This window comes from Ursus americanus, chromosome 4 (genome assembly GCF_024610735.1).
Source record: "Ursus americanus isolate L20-20 chromosome 4, mUrsAme1.1.p, whole genome shotgun sequence".
Lineage (NCBI taxonomy): Eukaryota > Metazoa > Chordata > Mammalia > Carnivora > Ursidae > Ursus > Ursus americanus.
In genome coordinates, this window is record NC_142130.1 from 31562890 (window position 1) to 31580400 (window position 17511).

General features: G+C 38.3%; 1 protein-coding gene across 1 annotated transcript; it reads right to left on the reverse strand.

The window, feature by feature from the left end:
* Positions 1-2692: 2692 nt before the first annotated feature.
* Positions 2693-17485, reverse strand: FBXO45 (F-box protein 45). The gene is made up of 3 exons (XM_045812604.2): positions 16887-17485; positions 10056-10412; positions 2693-5872 (listed from the first exon to the last, which is right to left on the reverse strand). The coding sequence occupies exons 1-3, from the start codon at positions 17208-17210 to the stop codon at positions 5687-5689; spliced, it is 867 nt and encodes a 288-aa protein (XP_045668560.2). The 5' UTR covers positions 17211-17485; the 3' UTR covers positions 2693-5686.
* Positions 17486-17511: the final 26 nt, after the last annotated feature.

Here is a 17511-nt window from a genome sequence, read left to right on the forward strand (position 1 = left end):
TTGGAATTTCTTTTCTGCTTTTTTTGTTCTTTCTAAATACTGAGTAGGTGACCAGCAGCTAGGTGGGCAGGGAAATCTCCACAATTTCAGAAGCTATGGCTCACCTATGGCCACATAAAACCCAGAGTGGCCTAGGGAGTCTCTACCGGTTCCATGTGGCTCCACAGGCACCTAAATGCACTATTCCTGTTAACTGTGCTTGGAAGGGTGGGTGCATCTGGCTGCTCCCCAGAACTCAGTGTAATCGGTCTCTGCTACTAACATGCCTTTCAGCAAGCAGCCATCTGTCCACGCCCTATAACGCTCTAGGCAATTCGGTCATTAACTGTATCATTCTGGCCTTTTGGAGGAGAGAAATCACTGACCACTTGCATTCCAGCCTTAAAGCATCCTTTTCCTCAAAGATAAAAGTGACCAACAAAGGGGCACAAGTACAAGACCTTTTAAACACTGTTTGGGAAATGTGAACAGGTTAGCTACACTAAAATAAACAAAGATACCTGGCCTACTTCTATTACAATATGCCTCTGATTAATCTAATTTTAGATATTAGCATTTTAATAAGTTACTTCAAGGAGACTTTCTCAAGGGAGATAGGACCTCAAAACCTATGCCCATCACTCATTTCTATCCCTAATTTGTTTATAAAGGAAAAAAGGCAGCAGAAATATATATTTTTTGAAATACAATATAATTTACTAAATATCAAACAACAGATAGCCAGGACTCGATTTCCCTAAACTCTTTTTTTTTTTAAAGATTTTATTTATTTATTAGACAGAGATAGAGACAACCAGCGAGAGGGGGAACACAAGCAGGGGGAGTGGGAGAGGAAGAAGCAGGCTCATAGCGGAGGAGCCGGACGTGGTGCTCGATCCCATAACGCCGGGATCACGCCCTGAGCGGAAGGCAGACGCTTAACCGCTGTGCCACCCAGGCGCCCCTCCCTAAACTCTTTCTTGTATTTTTTTTTTTTTTTTTTTTGGTCTAAAAAGAAACAGAAGTTAAGGACTGTCAACAGGGTAACCTAAGAACTCCCTAAATGGGTCTTACTTCCTAAATCACTCATCATGAAATCCTCTATATTCCACCTAATTAACGACAATCATCAATTCTGAGGGGCTATTTCTTTTAAAGAACCATATACTGAAGAGGATAAAACATGCCCTCAGTAATATTTTAATGACTACGGCAGATAAAATGCAAATGGTTCAGGGGGAGGATCCAAAAAGGAAATTAGGACAACAGACTAGTAAAGCTCTCCCTAAACAAAAAGATACAGAAATTCTACACCTACTTTTCTTTTTAGGAAATTAAAACCCTTTGTAAAATTCAAACCTATTCCAAAAGGTTGATGTGTCAAGCAACTTTTAGCAACATGATCAACTGATTCTCCTTTAAGATACCGGAGCGACTCATTCAGCCATGCTTGTCTTGTGTAACTCTTGGCAAACATCATCAAACCTACCTGGGGTGGAGAGAGAACAGGATCCTAGTGAATTACTATTCCCTGTTCACCTTCCACTTGAAACACGGGAAATGTGGATTCCGTTATTAAATACATGCAATTTACACCTAAATTCCATCACCAAATGGGCTACTAAGCTACCCCAGTTTTCCTTTCCGACCAATAAATATAAAAGTTGTTTTAAATGTAAGCAATCACAGGTGGTTAATGTTTTAACTTTTTATTAGGAAACTAAAGCAAAACGACAGAATTTCAAAAAAATTAAAATACAGAATTCTAATTTTAATTCTAAACAAATATGAAATCTACACCAAAAACTAAATCAGTTTATCAATATTTAAGAATAACAGGGAATGGCTAAAATGCATTCACAGTCATTTCTTCCTTGTTAGCCTCAGATTTATATCCCTTTCCTTCGTGCTTCAACAGGATACAGAATTTCTTTCTTATTTATCTTTTGTTATAGTCTGTAACCTCAGAGCAGCTTTAGTCGGCCTACATAATTCTTTCTCTGTTCCTTTAGCAAGTATGTGAGCACTTGCCTACTGGGCTTAGATGATGTGGGCATAAAGATGAGTCCATCAGAGATCCTGTCCTAAGATGTTTAGAGGAGATAAGACACCAACAAATAATAAATATAAATAAATTTATACAAGGTATAAAGTAATATAGCATGAGTTAATTATAAATATAAAAATAGGGAAATTTCAAGGAAGAAAAGATTACATTCAGCAAGAGAAATTAGGAATGCTTTATGAGGGTAGTATTTGGATTGGTTATGGACTGTTCCTTCCAGGAGGGTTTCAGAGGGGTCCTGATGATGATGGTGTTGATTTCCAGAAAGTAATCTTTAAAACTCTTTACATTTCTAGTTCTTCAAAACTGTTTATTTTTTTTAAAAAGATCAAAAAATATTAGTATTATAATCTATATAAACAGCAGGTTGGGGACTTAAATTTAATTGTAATACCTATTATATGGTTTAGGGCTGCTATTTTTGCAACTCTCTTTCCCAGGTCAAATCATATCTGAAAGGCAGAAGATGCCTAATCACTGAGCCATGACTTTAAGTATTCAACTAGGCAAAACCTACTTGCTTTCGGTGCTTTATAAAATCTATACCTAAACTTGCATAAGAATGAAGATGAAATAAATGGCTTAACATTCAAGTCAGATAATGAAAAAAATAATGGTATTTATGAAATAATATATTAACCACAGAACTCCTTGTACGAAAAGTTTTAATGAATTATGAGCCATTGGCCATTACAGACTTTAAGCCTCAATATTTCTTTCCTATATAGAACCAGATAATTAAAACAGCCTATCTCAAGTATGACAGAAAGACCATAGTACTGTCTGTTTACACATCTGCATGCTTCGCTAAAGTTAAGAACCAAAGAGAATGCTCCCAGTTTCCAAAGTCAACAAAATAAATTCAATTACACATTTTTCTTTCCTGATCATAGTTTTAGTTGAAATACAACCAATACTACTCTGCCTTTCAGTAGCACATTTTATCCATCATACAAGTACTTTCCCATTATTTTCTCCTTTACCCTCAATATGCTTATGAGGTAGTGAAGGGAGGGAGCACGGATTTTTTTTTTTTAATTTTGCAGATGAGAAAACTTAAGGTGAATTTAAAACTCAACCTTAGCAGCATATTGAAATCACCTAGGAAGTTTAAAAATATCGTTATGATCATGTTACATCCGAATTTTAGGATATGGGACACAAGCATAAATATTTTTCACACTGCACGTGACTCCAAAGCACAGCTAAGTTCGAGAACCACTGGTCTAGATGATTTATACTTAACCTTCAGATGCAACTGTCTTCTACCTGAATGCTCTCTCAGCACCAATGAAAGAGATTCCTTTTCCTTGAACATCGAACAGTTTAATATTCTCTGTACAACTACTATTGGTCTCCAATAATAAAATAATTTATCAGTTTATAAATGAAGGCTCTTCATTCTCCTGATGCTCATTCTAAACATGAACCTCCATTTTATAAAATCTGCAATGAGCATATTAGAGAATTTAAGTCTTTGAGATAAGAATGGCTTGTTGTTAAATATTTAGGCAATTACTTGAGTCTAGGTTCAACGTGCAATAACCATGTGTTTCTGTTTTCCATTCAGCACCTTCAAAACTTTGTTACAAATGAATATTACCCTAATAAGACAAAACAGAAGTTATAAACAAAACTCTCGGCAAAAGCTCTTGGAATTGGCTATATCACACCCTGAAAAAAAAGCAAGCACATAGAGGACTTTATTGTTTTGTCATTTATCAACCTTCATCCTGAACCAGTTCTTTTCTTCAAATTCTAAACTTTGCTAAATTGAGTTGTTCTACACCAAGAAATATCAATTTCTGTAGCAGCTATATTCTCTAACACATTTAACATATAATTTCACTCTGTACTATTAAATATGGTTTCCAGGAGGTTTCTTCTTGACATGGATATTGAAAAGGATCTTTAACAGATTTCACCTTTATGCAACATACCAAATACGCAATAAATATTTGTAAACCTGTCAGGTGGCAAAAATAAATTTTTGTTCACGACTGAAATACCCTGTTTTGTAAGAGTATTGATAATCTTAACTCTCAAGGAACAACCCAAGAACCCCAGCCAGCTGCTTACTGTTCCTAATTTGATTAGATTTAAAACAAAATTACACACAGCAATAAGCTGAAAAGCAAAGAACCACCTGCCTCAAGTCAATTCTTATCATGAAGATGTATCTGAAACCATACATTTACACTTTCATACAGAAAGATGATGTTTGTTTCTCTTAAAAGAAAATCTCAGCTCAGGTATGTTAGATTATTAATTCAAAAGTATTAGTGAAATCAGATTCATTCGTCAAAAACTCAGAATAAGAATTAATGTCAAGCTCTTCTACAAGGAAACCTTCAAAATATTGCCAACCTGAAGTTTTCAGCACAAGGTATTTTATTTCAAGTCCCATGGGGGCAATTATCTATAAGGAGATTAAGAACATTCTTAACCTGGGTTCAGGTTGGCACTGTTTCAGATGGGTGAGTAAACATTTTCCTGATAACCCCAACAACGAGTTTGAGGCTTAGATTTGTTGCCATGATGTAAACAATATAACATTTAAAAAAAATTATAGTATCTACAGCATTATAAAGTTATAAAATAAAAGGACCATTAATTCTTTTCCTAAGGTCTGTGACTAACAGCTTTCATATTTGAGGCCTGTAAGAGCAAATGGCAATGTTCTGTATTGTTATGAGACACTTTCTCAAAAGACCAAAAAATAAAACCAGATACTATAAGATGCACATTATTATTACTACTACGGACATATGTATGATTAGAAATATATTTGCCTTCCCTCAATCTTAAACCAGGAGACTGAGGGGTCTTTACAATAATTTTGATTGTTAAAAGAAAAAATACCAGACCGTAATAGCTATGGAAACTGTAAACCAAATTAATGCAAAAATGAGCCAATACTACACATCTCCTCTTAAAATCCTCTTCTTTGTAGTTACCTAATTTTCCCTAAATGTTATTCTAATTTTGTACCATGTAGTGGTTTTTAAGAAACTGAACTAGAACAAAGCAACCCCTTTGTCCTGTTGCTGTTTTTTTTTTTTTACAGTTTTTTTACACACTTATTATATATACAACTTTTAAAATAGCTGCACAATTTTACATCTCACTGTTAGAGAAGTGCAGTCCAGGCAGACCATGCTTCTCAATATATTAAAAATATTAAATAAAACCCAACCAGTTTCATACTTTTCTAATAGTCAAGCTGGCTGGAGAAAAGGGTCTGGAGAAAAAACAGGCAGTTGTAAAACAGGATCAGTCTTTCTTCACAAACACGCTACTTAAAAATCTTGCTATTTCCTTATCTTATCCCTTTTATAGCATCTCTAAAATCTCACCTTAAAAGTTGGAAATGACACATTGCTAACTTAGAGACAAAATCTGTTGCAACATGCATATGTCAACTGCCCACTCAACCAACTGCAACCCTGAGGATTTTTCTGGCCCAGTACAAAGAGGAAACACTAAGATAATCTCTGCGTAGAGTTGCTTCTCCAGTTAACAATTTCATGTGTTTTTCAGGATGTTTCTTGGGCATGCATGTATGACACTGTCACTTCATGATTCTACTTTCCACAAGCAGATATCTCCTCCATTCTGTCTTCCATCCCAAGAAAGCTACTGTCATCCATCCAAAGGTTTTCCAAGGTAAACCAAAGTCACTTCTGTGTTGCCATATACAGCAGAAACTGCTGGGTATAAGCAGACCTTTGGAAGTCCTCTAAAGGCAACCCCCAGGAACTCATATCCACGTTCAAAAGCTAAAGTCTTATCTTCCATGTCCAAGATGACGCGAATTCTTTCTCCTATCTGCAAACAGACAACAAAAGATGGTTAGAAGGAAACTCACCAAGGACATAGCTAGAAGAAATAAGCTACAAATCAACAAGTTAAAAATATTAAAGAATATATATCCTAAAAGTTATCTAGAAAAATGCTCAGAGACGTTTTCTGGTCAAGGAGAAACATCTAGAAGAAACAACATACATCAACTTCATCACAAATACTTGTTTTGATAATTTTTTTTTAAGATGGGATCTACATTTAATAACAAAAATTTAAATGTTCCCCCTAAACAGTTCCCAGATTTTATTTACTCTTCGTTTAAAGGCTTTTCTTAAGGAGTTGACTACTAAAATCTGTAACTTGGTATATTTTACAAAAAAAGAAAAAAAAAAGCTAGCTAAACAACCTTTTTAAATTATTATATTACAACAGAGTATTATCCAGCCATAAAAAGAAATGCAATTTTGATATATGCTACAACATGGATGATCCTTGAAAACATTATGCTAAGTGAAATAAGCCAGACAAAAAAGATAAATATTGTACAATTCCACTTATATAATAAACCCCTGCAATATTCAAATTGTAGAGTCAGAAAATGGAATAGACGTTACCAGGGGCTGGAGGAAGCGAGAGATGGAAAATTATTGTTTAATGAGCACAGAGTTTGTGTTGGGGAAGATGAAAAACTCTTAGGTATAGATAGTGGTGATGGATACACACATTTTGAGTGTATCAATGCCACTGTATCGTACACTTACAAACAGTTAAAACAATAAATAATGTTGTGGGGTTTTTTTATCACAATAAAAAGTTACTATAATAGAAAACACTTAGATAATCTTTAAAGTTTACAAAGCAGTTTTACACATACTGTGGAACTTACATAATCATGAAGAGCCAAATCTGACTATAGATTTTAAAGATGCAGAATTAGCTTATTAGTCATTTTATGGGCCACTACTCTGAAACACCTGTTTGTTATAAAAACAGCAACACTGTTAAACTAAAGCAGAAGCACAATATATCTGGCTATTTTCCCACATGGAAAAGTAAGCAGACAAATAAGGATGTTTTATTTTTATAATTTGCATCTACAAAAGGTTGTTTCATCTATATACTTGGGGCCAGAAAGTCCTAACATCTGCAACCAAAAATCAGAATTTAATACTTCCCAATTATGTTAACTCCTGTTGTTATTGTTACTGTCCTTCATTATATTTCCTGTCACAGACGACTACAAACATCTGCTTCTTTTTTCCTTTGCCCAAATCATAGATTAACTCTCACCCCATTTTATGGACCTAAGAACATCCTAATCACCATCACCACTATTGCCACCAACAAAACAAACAATAAAAATGAAAAGTTATTATTTTGCTGGGTATTCATTTTGTGGTTTATTTGTATTATCTCATTCAATTCTCCCATCTATCCTAATATCCTAATATCTGTCCTATTTTACAGAAGATGGAAACTAAGATGACTGAACCACTCCTGGTGAAATCTGCAAGTTTGCTTCACCTTTGATTGAGCATACAGCATGCCTACAGCACAGGGAGCAGAAAGCAGAAGTATTATTAACTTTAGGTGTCAGAGGGCAAAACTTGGGAGATGGCAGAACAACTGGAAACTTTAGAGGAGGAACCCTGAAGAGGATGAGCCCCCAAATCCGAGAATAACCTGCCCAAAAACTGTGTGATCACTGTCTTACACAGACACAGGGGAAATCCCCACAGAATCAGTCTGGAAAAGTAGCAGCTAGAAGCCAAACCACACCCTCTCCCCGCCCCCCCCAAAAAAACTGAACAAAGATCTAGCTGCTGTACACCATGGGGGAGACAGAGTTTATAGTCTGAAGAATCCAGGCAACTTAACTGCCCACTAGAACATCAACACTTTTCAGAAAAACAAAGTGATTTCTAAAAACAAAACATCCCAGTGTTACTATGTATTACCTATAATTTCCAATTTTCAACTTATAAATGACTGAATATGAAAAGAAACAGAGAAGTGCAACTCATACTCTGGGGGGAAAAAAGCAGCCAATAAAACCTGATTCCAAGTAGGCTTACCTGTCAGATTTGGCAAAGACTTCAAAGTAGTTATTATATGTACAAAGAATTAAAGCAAAAGCTAAATTGATGAATGGACAGTGATTCTCAATAGAGAAATAGAAACTACAAAAAAGAATCAAACGAAAATTTTAGAGCTGAAGAGTACAATAACCAAAATTCACTAGCCTCGCTTAATAGAAGAATCGATATGGTAAGAAGAAAGAATCTATGAACTTGGAGTAATAGGAATTATCTGATCCAAAAAACAAAGAGAAAAAAGTTTGTTTTTTTTTTAAAGATTTTATTTATTTATTTGGCAGAGAGAGACAGCCAGCGAGAGAGGGAACACAAGCAGGGGGAGTGAGAGAGGAAGAAGCAGGCTCCTAGTGGAGGAGCCTGATGTGGGGCTCGATCCCAGAACGCTGGGATCACGCCCTGAGCAGAAGGCAGATGCTTAACAACTGCGCCACCCAGGCACCCCAAGAGAAAAAAGATTTTTTAAACAAGAACATAGCTTCAGCGAAAGACAATGACAACATCAAGCAGTCCCAACAACTACATTAAATGTAAATGGGTTAAACACTCAAATCAAAAGGCAGAGATTATGAGATTGATAAAAAGACCCAATTATATGTCCTCTAGGAGACTCATCTTAAACACAAAGACAGATTGAAAATAAAAGAATGGAGAAAAAGAGATACCTTGCAATAGTGAGCATAAGAAAGTTGAAGTTGCTATATTACCATCAGACAAAATAGACTTAAAAACAAAGAGTACTGAAATCTCCAACTATATTTGCTAATTTTTTTTTTTTTAAAGATTTTATTTATTTATTCGACAGAGAGAGAGACAGCCAGCGAGAGAGGGAACACAAGCAGGGGGAGTGGGAGAGGAAGAAGCAGGCTCATAGCGGAGGAGCCTGATGTGGGGCTCGATCCCATAACGCCGGGATCACGCCCCGAGCCGAAGGCAGACGCTTAACCGCTGTGCCACCCAGGCGCCCCTATATTTGCTAATTTATCTATTCCTTCTTTCAGTTCTGTAAGTTTCTGCTTCATGTGTTTTGGAGCTCTGTTATTAGGTGCATATATGTTTACACAGTTGTTATATCTCCCTCCCTGATTAACTCTTTTATAATTATGAAATGACTTTTATAATATTCCTTGTCTTTAAGTCTGTAATTCCTTAAAACTTCCTTTTTTTTTTTTTTTAAGATTTTATTTATTTATTTGACAGAAATAGACAGCCAGCGAGAGAGGGAACACAAGCAGGGGGAGTGGGAGAGGAAGAAGCAGGCTCATAGCGGAGGAGCCTGATATGGGGCTCGATCCCATAACGCCGGGATCACACCCTGAGCCGAAGGCAGACGCTTAACGACTGCGCCACCCAGGCGCCCCAAAACTTCCAATTTCTTATCAGATGATTGTGTTTTAAACTCAGCTGACTCTATGGTAATCATATAGCTTTTACAAATAGGAACTGTAATTTTGACCCCAAGTATGGCATAAAGCTAAGATGAAAAGAATTAAAAAATGCAGTAGGTTGCCGCAATTTACCTGTCTTATAGAAATCATTGATACCTCCAGAGGCTTTGAATCCACAGATAATGAATAGCAGAGGGTATGCGTGCTCATGTGCGTGTGCATTTGTGGGAGTAAGAAGTCCAGAAAAAGTACATTTGGACGTGTCATGACATAGGAAAGATGACAATCTAGAGCACGAGTGGGGAAACTATGGTCGTTGGGCCAAAACTTGCCTGCAGACCATAAATAAGGTTTTACTGGAACACAGTTACGCTCACTCATTTATATATCATCTATGGCTGCTTTTGTACAACAGAATTGAATAGCTGTGACAGAGACCACATGGACCACAAGGCCTGAAATATTTACAACCCACCCTGTACAGAAAAAAGTTTGCCAACTCCCAATTTAGAGCAAAGACAGATTGCTCAAGGTCAAATATGTATCAGGAAACAAATATGGAAATACTAAAAGATTATCAGAGTAGCAAAGAAAGGCCAGTTACAGTATTTATTTTTAAATTACCAAAAAGACATATAAAGCTGCTATATAAAATTTTGTATATTTAAAACAAATCAAGGCATGATTTCACAAAGGCCCACAAATGGAAAGTACCCAGTTTCTCACCTGATATTTTGGTGCATTGTTGCATTGTGGAAAACTGCCATTGACTTCTCCATTATGTAGTAGATTATTGTCCACTAGATTCCAGCCCCAGCTCTGGTCATCACTACCCAGTAATGCCACATAACCTTGGCACTGCATGGGGGCCCGTTTTGTGGCAATTCCAATCACTGCCACAGTGCCCAGAGGGCCTTCCCACCACACTTCCCATGCATGGCGGCCCTCACTGAAACCAATCTTGGTCCTTGCACCATCAGTACTCTGAGCAATGGGGTTTCGATGTAAAGTAAAGCCATTTTTCTTAATGTAGACATTCCTGGAGCAGTCATTAGTGCTGAAGGCATGTTGGAAAGCACGTACCTGAAAAGATGAAAAACAGACCAAAGAAATAGAAATTTGATTTTTCTTAAACATTAAAAAAATACCCAAACTTTAGGGGCACCTGGATGGCTCAGTTGGTTAAATGTCCAACTCTTGATCCCAGGGTCATCCAACTCTTGATCTCACTCAGGGTCGGGAGACTGAGCCCTGGGTTGGGCTCCATGCTGGGGGTGGAGCCTGCTTAGATTCTCTCTCTCCCCACTCCCCACCCCTACTCCTGTGTGCTCTCTCTTAAAAAAAAAAAAAAAATTAGCAAACTTTAGGACTTTAAGCTCCATGTTTTTAAACAATGAAGTGATACATATATATTTAAGTCACATTATTTCATTATTGATCAAAATTCTGAACTATAGTATAATTTCTCTAAATCAATTTCTTAAAATATCGAAAAATATACACAAGAATCCTTGTATTTTAGAGATAATACTGAAATGTTTATGGATGACAATATCTCAGAATTGCTTTGAAATATCCAGGGCTGGAGTAGGAAAGTGGATGGGGTAAACATGAAACTAGACTATCCATGAATTAATCACTGGTAAAGCTTGGTGACAGGTTTGGGAGATTCCTTAAACTATTTTCTCTAGTCTTATTTATATTTAGTATTTTTATATCAAAAAGTTAAGGGATGTATAGTTTTCATGTTGGCAATGCTGTCATAAAAATATTTTAATAGAGAACTTAGTTCTCTATCGAAGTTCTAAAGTTTATGAAAAAATTTTAATAACCACAAACTATGTTAGATCCTCAGCTTCCTCGCTAGTTATTACTCATACATTGAGAAAGCACCACTCTCATCTTAGCAAATCAAATAACCCCATAAATAGCATCTAATTTCAAACACTAGAATTTATAAAGAGATAGTCATTAAGAGCAGCCACCATTGAAAGGACAGATTAGTTGACCTTCACTAATCAGTTTCTTAAGCTTCCAAAATACAGTATGAAAATTTCTACTCTGTACAAATAGTAAACATTTCTCATGCTTTAATAATTTAAAATTTTTGATTTGGGGGAGGGAGAAAAAATAAAGTGATTTGTATGTTTTCTGAAAATCCTTTCTTTATTTTATTCAAACTACCTCAAAGCAGCCAAAGGCTAGGTAGGTCCTATTGCTTTAGATAACCTGAGCCACCAACTCCAGAATCATAGATTTCAGCCTTAGAAAGGGCTCAGAGGGACCTAGTGCAACACAGGGATAAGGACACAGACCTAAAATCAACAGCTAGTTAGAGCAAGAATCCCAAAGAGAAGTCAGGTATCCCTTCATCCAGTGTTCAGTTACTATTAGCCACTGCTTCAATGTTGCACTGCAGGGCAGAGACCAAAAAAAAAAACAAAACAAAACCCCTGCTTCACTTTGGAGGCTGTAATACTAAGTATTTCTAAATTTTTTCCTATCTGTTCCTATTATAACACACTTTTAAGCACAGAAAAAATCAGAACATAAGATTAAATGGGGGAGTAAAATATCCCCAAAATATTAAGTATTAAAAGACTCAAGAGGGTTTAACAACTAAAATATAACATACTTTATAAAAGTCTCATTATAAAATATTTAACTACTACTTACCTATGCCTATTCCCCAATTCTTATAAATACCAACTGCTTTTTCTCTATCCTTCTTCTGTCACAAAGACACTGTTGCCAGCCTCTTCTTCAAACTTTTACGACTTCTTCCTATTACTCTGGACTGATCTTTCTCTGCTGTACTCTTTTCCGGTGACTATCCTACTTCTGCCCCCTTAAACTCTCCAGAACTGTCCTTAACTCTCTACCTAAATTCTTTCCAGACCTATCTTCTAAAAGAGCACCTTTATTACATTTCATCTCAGTTCAATAACCTTTGATGGTCCCATATTAACTACCATATCAACTGTGAATTATTCTTCCTGGCTTTCAAAGCCTTCCAGGTCTGGTTCCTCCTACTTCTCTTTCTAACTTCATGTTGTTGTCCCTGTCTTTAATACACCTGCTTTCCTCCTCCAACATACCCTATATCCTCTACAACCAGATATAGTCTTGTCAGCTCTATGAAGGTATTCTAACCACGACCACCCAATCCCCGATTTCTCTCTCCTAAATTCTTATCCATCATAGTTGGCACCAAACAACATTTAAGTCTGTATCCAACCCAGGATGCCTGGGTGGTTCAGTCGGTGAAGCATCTGCCTTCAGCTCAGGTCATGATCCCAGGGTCCTGGGATTGAGTCCCACATCACGCTCCTTCCTCAGCGGGGAGACTGCCTCTCCCTCTGCTACTTCCCTTGCTTGTGCGTGTGCTCCCTCATCTCTGACAAATAAAAGAATAAAATCTTTAAAAAACAAAAAAAAACACAAAAAAACCGAACCTTAAAAAAGTCTGTATCCAACTCAACCACTTGATTCTAGGAGAAAATATACTGAAAAACAACAAGAACAAGAACAACACTAATCTTACTAAATTGATCACGCTTCCCTCAGTCTAGGACAGAAGGGTATGTTAAGGAACACTAGGGGAATGAAATCTACAGAGTCCAGACTGAGGGCAATAGAGTAAACAACCTGGTTTTGTCAACAGATAAGGTGCAGAAATGGGAGTTAGGGGAGATGCAAGTTGAATTTGTTGGCCTAAATAGCCTTAAGAGATGATACATATCAACTGTTTACCACGAGAACCTTATTAGATCTTGATTAAATCAACTGAAAATTAAAAATATAACATTTGACGTTTATGAAACAGCAGGAAACACTAATGTTTGTATTAAGGAATTATTGTTAATTTCTTTATACTTTATTGATACTAACATTGTGATTGTGTTAAGTGTCCTTATCTTTTCAATAATTTTTTGATAATTTTTCATCTGAAAAATTCAAGTGAAATGGAAAAATACATACCCAAATTAATAAATAAAAACAATCCACAGTTCCTGTCTCAGTCTTGTGCACAACCTAAATTTTACATTATAACAAACAACTTTAAGACCTACTTTAGGATCTAGGTCTGAAAGTTAGAGAATATATTATAGTTAGATGCTAAGCATGACTGGAATAATTGACGTTCCTTGGTGACATGTAAAATATGAAATTTTAAAAAGAAGACAAATCCTAAATAGACTGGCAACTCCACTTTCCAGTTTTATGCTCTCCCACACCTCTTCCCATCCTCCTCTTGGTTACACAGGCTCCCTGGAAATGCTATCTGACTCTTCCTCTTCACCTCATTCACTCCCAGTCAGTTGTTCACTTATGTTAACTTCTTCTCTGCGATAGCTCTCCCAGCCATCCTCTCCTCTCCTCTATATGTTTGTTCAGGTCTTAAGTACCTCTGGCATAGGTACCAACCCCTACTCTGTCCAATTCATCTTATGGGATAGCTTTTCTAAAACACAGCTCTTATTTGTCACTCCTCTGTTCAAACTTCTGTGGTTACAATGGTAGTACAAAGCCCAAACTACACATTGAAGCCTGTAGCCAAGAACATCCATGATATTTCTAGTTTCAACTTACCTTTACAATCATATTCCCCACTTCTTCAATTCAATCTCACTAGACACTTTTATATCTTTAGCCTTTCCTCTAAGCTCTAAACTGTAACAGCTGCCTATCTGAAATCTCTCAGATGTCTCAAAAACACTGTAAATTCTACTTTACCAAAACTGAACTCATTGCTATTCCTCCTAAATCTAGCCCAGGTGATTCCTGTAATTACATAAGCCAGATATCTAGGAGTCATTCTTAGCACCTCCCTCTCCCTCACCCCTATTTCAAATTTACTGCCAAGTCCTGTAGATTTTACTTCCTAAATCTTTCCTAAATTTCTCCCCCATCTCCTACACTACCCACTTCCTAACTGATCTACCCATATTTCTAAGGTCCTCCTCCAAACTGTTCTCCATACTGAAGTCAGAAATAACCACTGAAAAATGCAAAAAAAAAAAAAAAAAAAAAGAATCACATCACCAATCCCCACACCCCTAACCCCCTCTTGCTTACAATTCAAAATGGCTTCTCTATACTTTGGCTTCCGTTCACCTTTTCCATCTTCTCTCAAACCTGTCTCACCTTTGCTTTCTATGACCCAGCCACACTGATGTGTTTTCTATCCCTCATATTCATCAAGTTCCCTCCTGGAAGGCTCTTTTCTCTCCCCTTGGCCTTACTATCCAGGGTTCACTTCATGCATTATCCTCAAAGAAAGCCTTCCTTGACCTCCCTACCTAGGTCAAATCCTCCATTACTGACATTCAGAGTACTCCTTCATTGCACCTACCACAGATGCAATTTTATAACTGTGTGATTATTTGATTAGTATCTATCCTCCCCCCCAATAAACTGCAAGCTCCATAAGCAAGGCATCCATAAGAGTTTTGTGTCTGTTTTTATTCGCCATTGCATTTGCAAAACTGAGCACAGTGCCTGGCACTCACATTTTTAAAAATAAAAATATATGCTGTACAAAGCCTTTTTTTCCCTCTTGTCTTGCATTCGCCCAGGGTATTTCTTCTTAGTAAAATGTTCAAGTCCTCCCTATCTTTACAATTCAGCTCGAATATAATCCTAACCTCAAACCTTCTCCAAACCTCCACTAAACTTGTATATCCCTCCTTTCCCTGAAATTCTACTGTGTGTGAATATATATACTTTCAGCATATACTGTATTTGAACATAATATCTCTAATAGGAGCAATTTCCATCATGTGTCAGTTATTTCTATACATTTTTCCTCTCTACTTGACTAAGGACTTCCTTACTAAGGTATCTGAGTTCTTCTGAATTAATCCTTTTATTCTCAAGACATTCAAGAAAAGTTCTGCAACATCTGAACGAACATATGATTAGTACAAATTTACAATACCTATCACGGGTGTGGTAGGAAGACATACAAAGTGTTAAAAACTTAAGAAACCTAAAATATCTCTGGAAGGATACAAAAGAAACAGGTAACACAGGTTGCCTCCAAGAAGGGAAACTAAGCTGGGTGGCCAGCAGACAAGGGCAAAAGGAAGACATTTTGCTGATAGTATTTTGCTTCTTTTGCATGTTGACTCACATGAACACATTACCTAACACATATTGTTATATGAATCTTTACTCATGTAAATGTATCTATTACAGACCAATTACAAAAAGGTCTTAGTTGAAAATGAGTAAAAACAATAAACTTTATAAAAAAATAAAAACTAAATAAAATGTATGAAGCCTACCTGTTTTTAGGGAAAGTAGGACAAAACTGCAATGTTCTGTGCTCTACTACGTAAATTACAACTAGTATCCACCGAGCATCCACCATGTACAAACACTGTCCTAGTGAATTAACATGTTACTTCACTTACTAGAAAATTTAGTAACTGACATATATAATGGCAATATTCCTTACCGTATTAAACGAAAACCTCCTTTATTACAGAAGAATAAATTTTACATCTACTTCACTTGCAAAAACAAAAAAATTTACTTCTTACTCTGACTCCCCTCCTTGGCAGTCTAGTTTTTCAAATTAGGGTATCTACCCTTTTCAGTTATTAATGTATTTTTTTATGTTTACCACATTCTAGGGCAGACTTCATCCTCTCTCATATATGCTCCCAGTAACTGCTATACTGAATAGCTGTTATCCATCCAACTGAGTTCAAGCTCCAGGCCTTTGATTACATTGCCTGAAGAATCTTCTCAGCCCTACCATTACCTGTTACTTGAATTTTTTACTTGTATGTGAAGAAGGCAGGAATATGCCCAAGAATCTAGGAGGCAAAAAGGCAGCAAAACCGGAATCAGCACGTCAGATGGCAAATGGAAAAGAGGCACACCATCAAGGTGGAACTATGAAAAAGTTGGCAGGGAAGTAGCCAGTAATAGTGGGACAAGGCAGCATTAGGACGGTTAAGAAGTGCCCATAGGGGAAGAAGGGGATGTTCTATTAAAGCCTGTATCTTGAAAGTTAGCAGAATTTCTAGGACCACACTACACTCCCTTACAAGGCTGAAATATAATGGAGGGAATTAAAGAGAACTTGGGAGAAAATAGGGGAAAAACAGTTAAAAATCAGAGCCTAGAAAAGGTGAGGTGAACGTGGGGTGAAAGCAAAGATCTTAGAAACTAAGTCGGTGTGAAGGCAGCTGAGATGATCTAATAAAAAATAGGATAAAAGTATTTAAAAGTACAATAATGGGGGGGCTGTCTTTATAGGAGAAGACTGCGGAAAGTGGAATGAGTGATGGAAACCAGGAATTGCAAACTATCTGGTCCTTTAAAAAGTGCATCACGGAAGTGGGGTGGGTTAAGAAGCCAAACTTCAAAGAGAAGAGATCTTTATGGAGGGGGGAGGTGAGGTAAGGTATTGACTGCAGCCGTGCAAAGGCGGGATGGTGAGGCGAGGTGTCTGAGTCAGAGCTTAGATGAGAAGCACTGAGATTGAGAGCGGCGCAGAGAAGCGGGACTGGTGGGCAGCGGCGTGGCCCGGGGCTCCCTCACCTTGGCCTTGTAGCTGGGCAGGTTGCAGAGGATGTCCGTGCGCAGAGCCTCTTCTGCCAGGCTGCGGGCGCAAAGGCTCCGCCACACCTCGCTGTTCTCATCACCGTGCAGGCAGCGGTACCAGTGCTTGCACACCAGGGCGCAGCTCCTCAGCTCGGACAGCTCCAGGTAGGAGAACACCAATTCCAGCACCCGGCTGGGCAGCCGGCCCCCTACCCCCGAGGACCCGGAGCCCGAGCCGCCGACCGCGCCGCCGCCGCCGCCGCCGCCGCTACAGCCAGCGCCGCCGGAGGCTGCCCCAGGCCCCGGGGCTGGCGCCGCCATCGCCTCACCAGCCGGCCCAAGGGCCGCCGCTGCCGCCGCCGCTTCCCCCCGTCTCTGCTCGGGAGGCCAAGCCTCGCCTTGAGACCGGAGCACCTCGCTCACCGCCCCTTTCACAGCCAACCACCGGCCCTCCACCACTCCCGCCCCTGCCCGGGGGCGTCCGCCGCGCGCCCCGCCTCACTGAGGGCAGACGCACCGGCCGCACGGGCGTCCCCAGCCCCCCCTCCCCGGCTCAGCGCGGGCGTCGGAACCGCCCGACTCGCACGGCCTCCCCGCGGCGCGCCCGTGGCTGCGCCATACT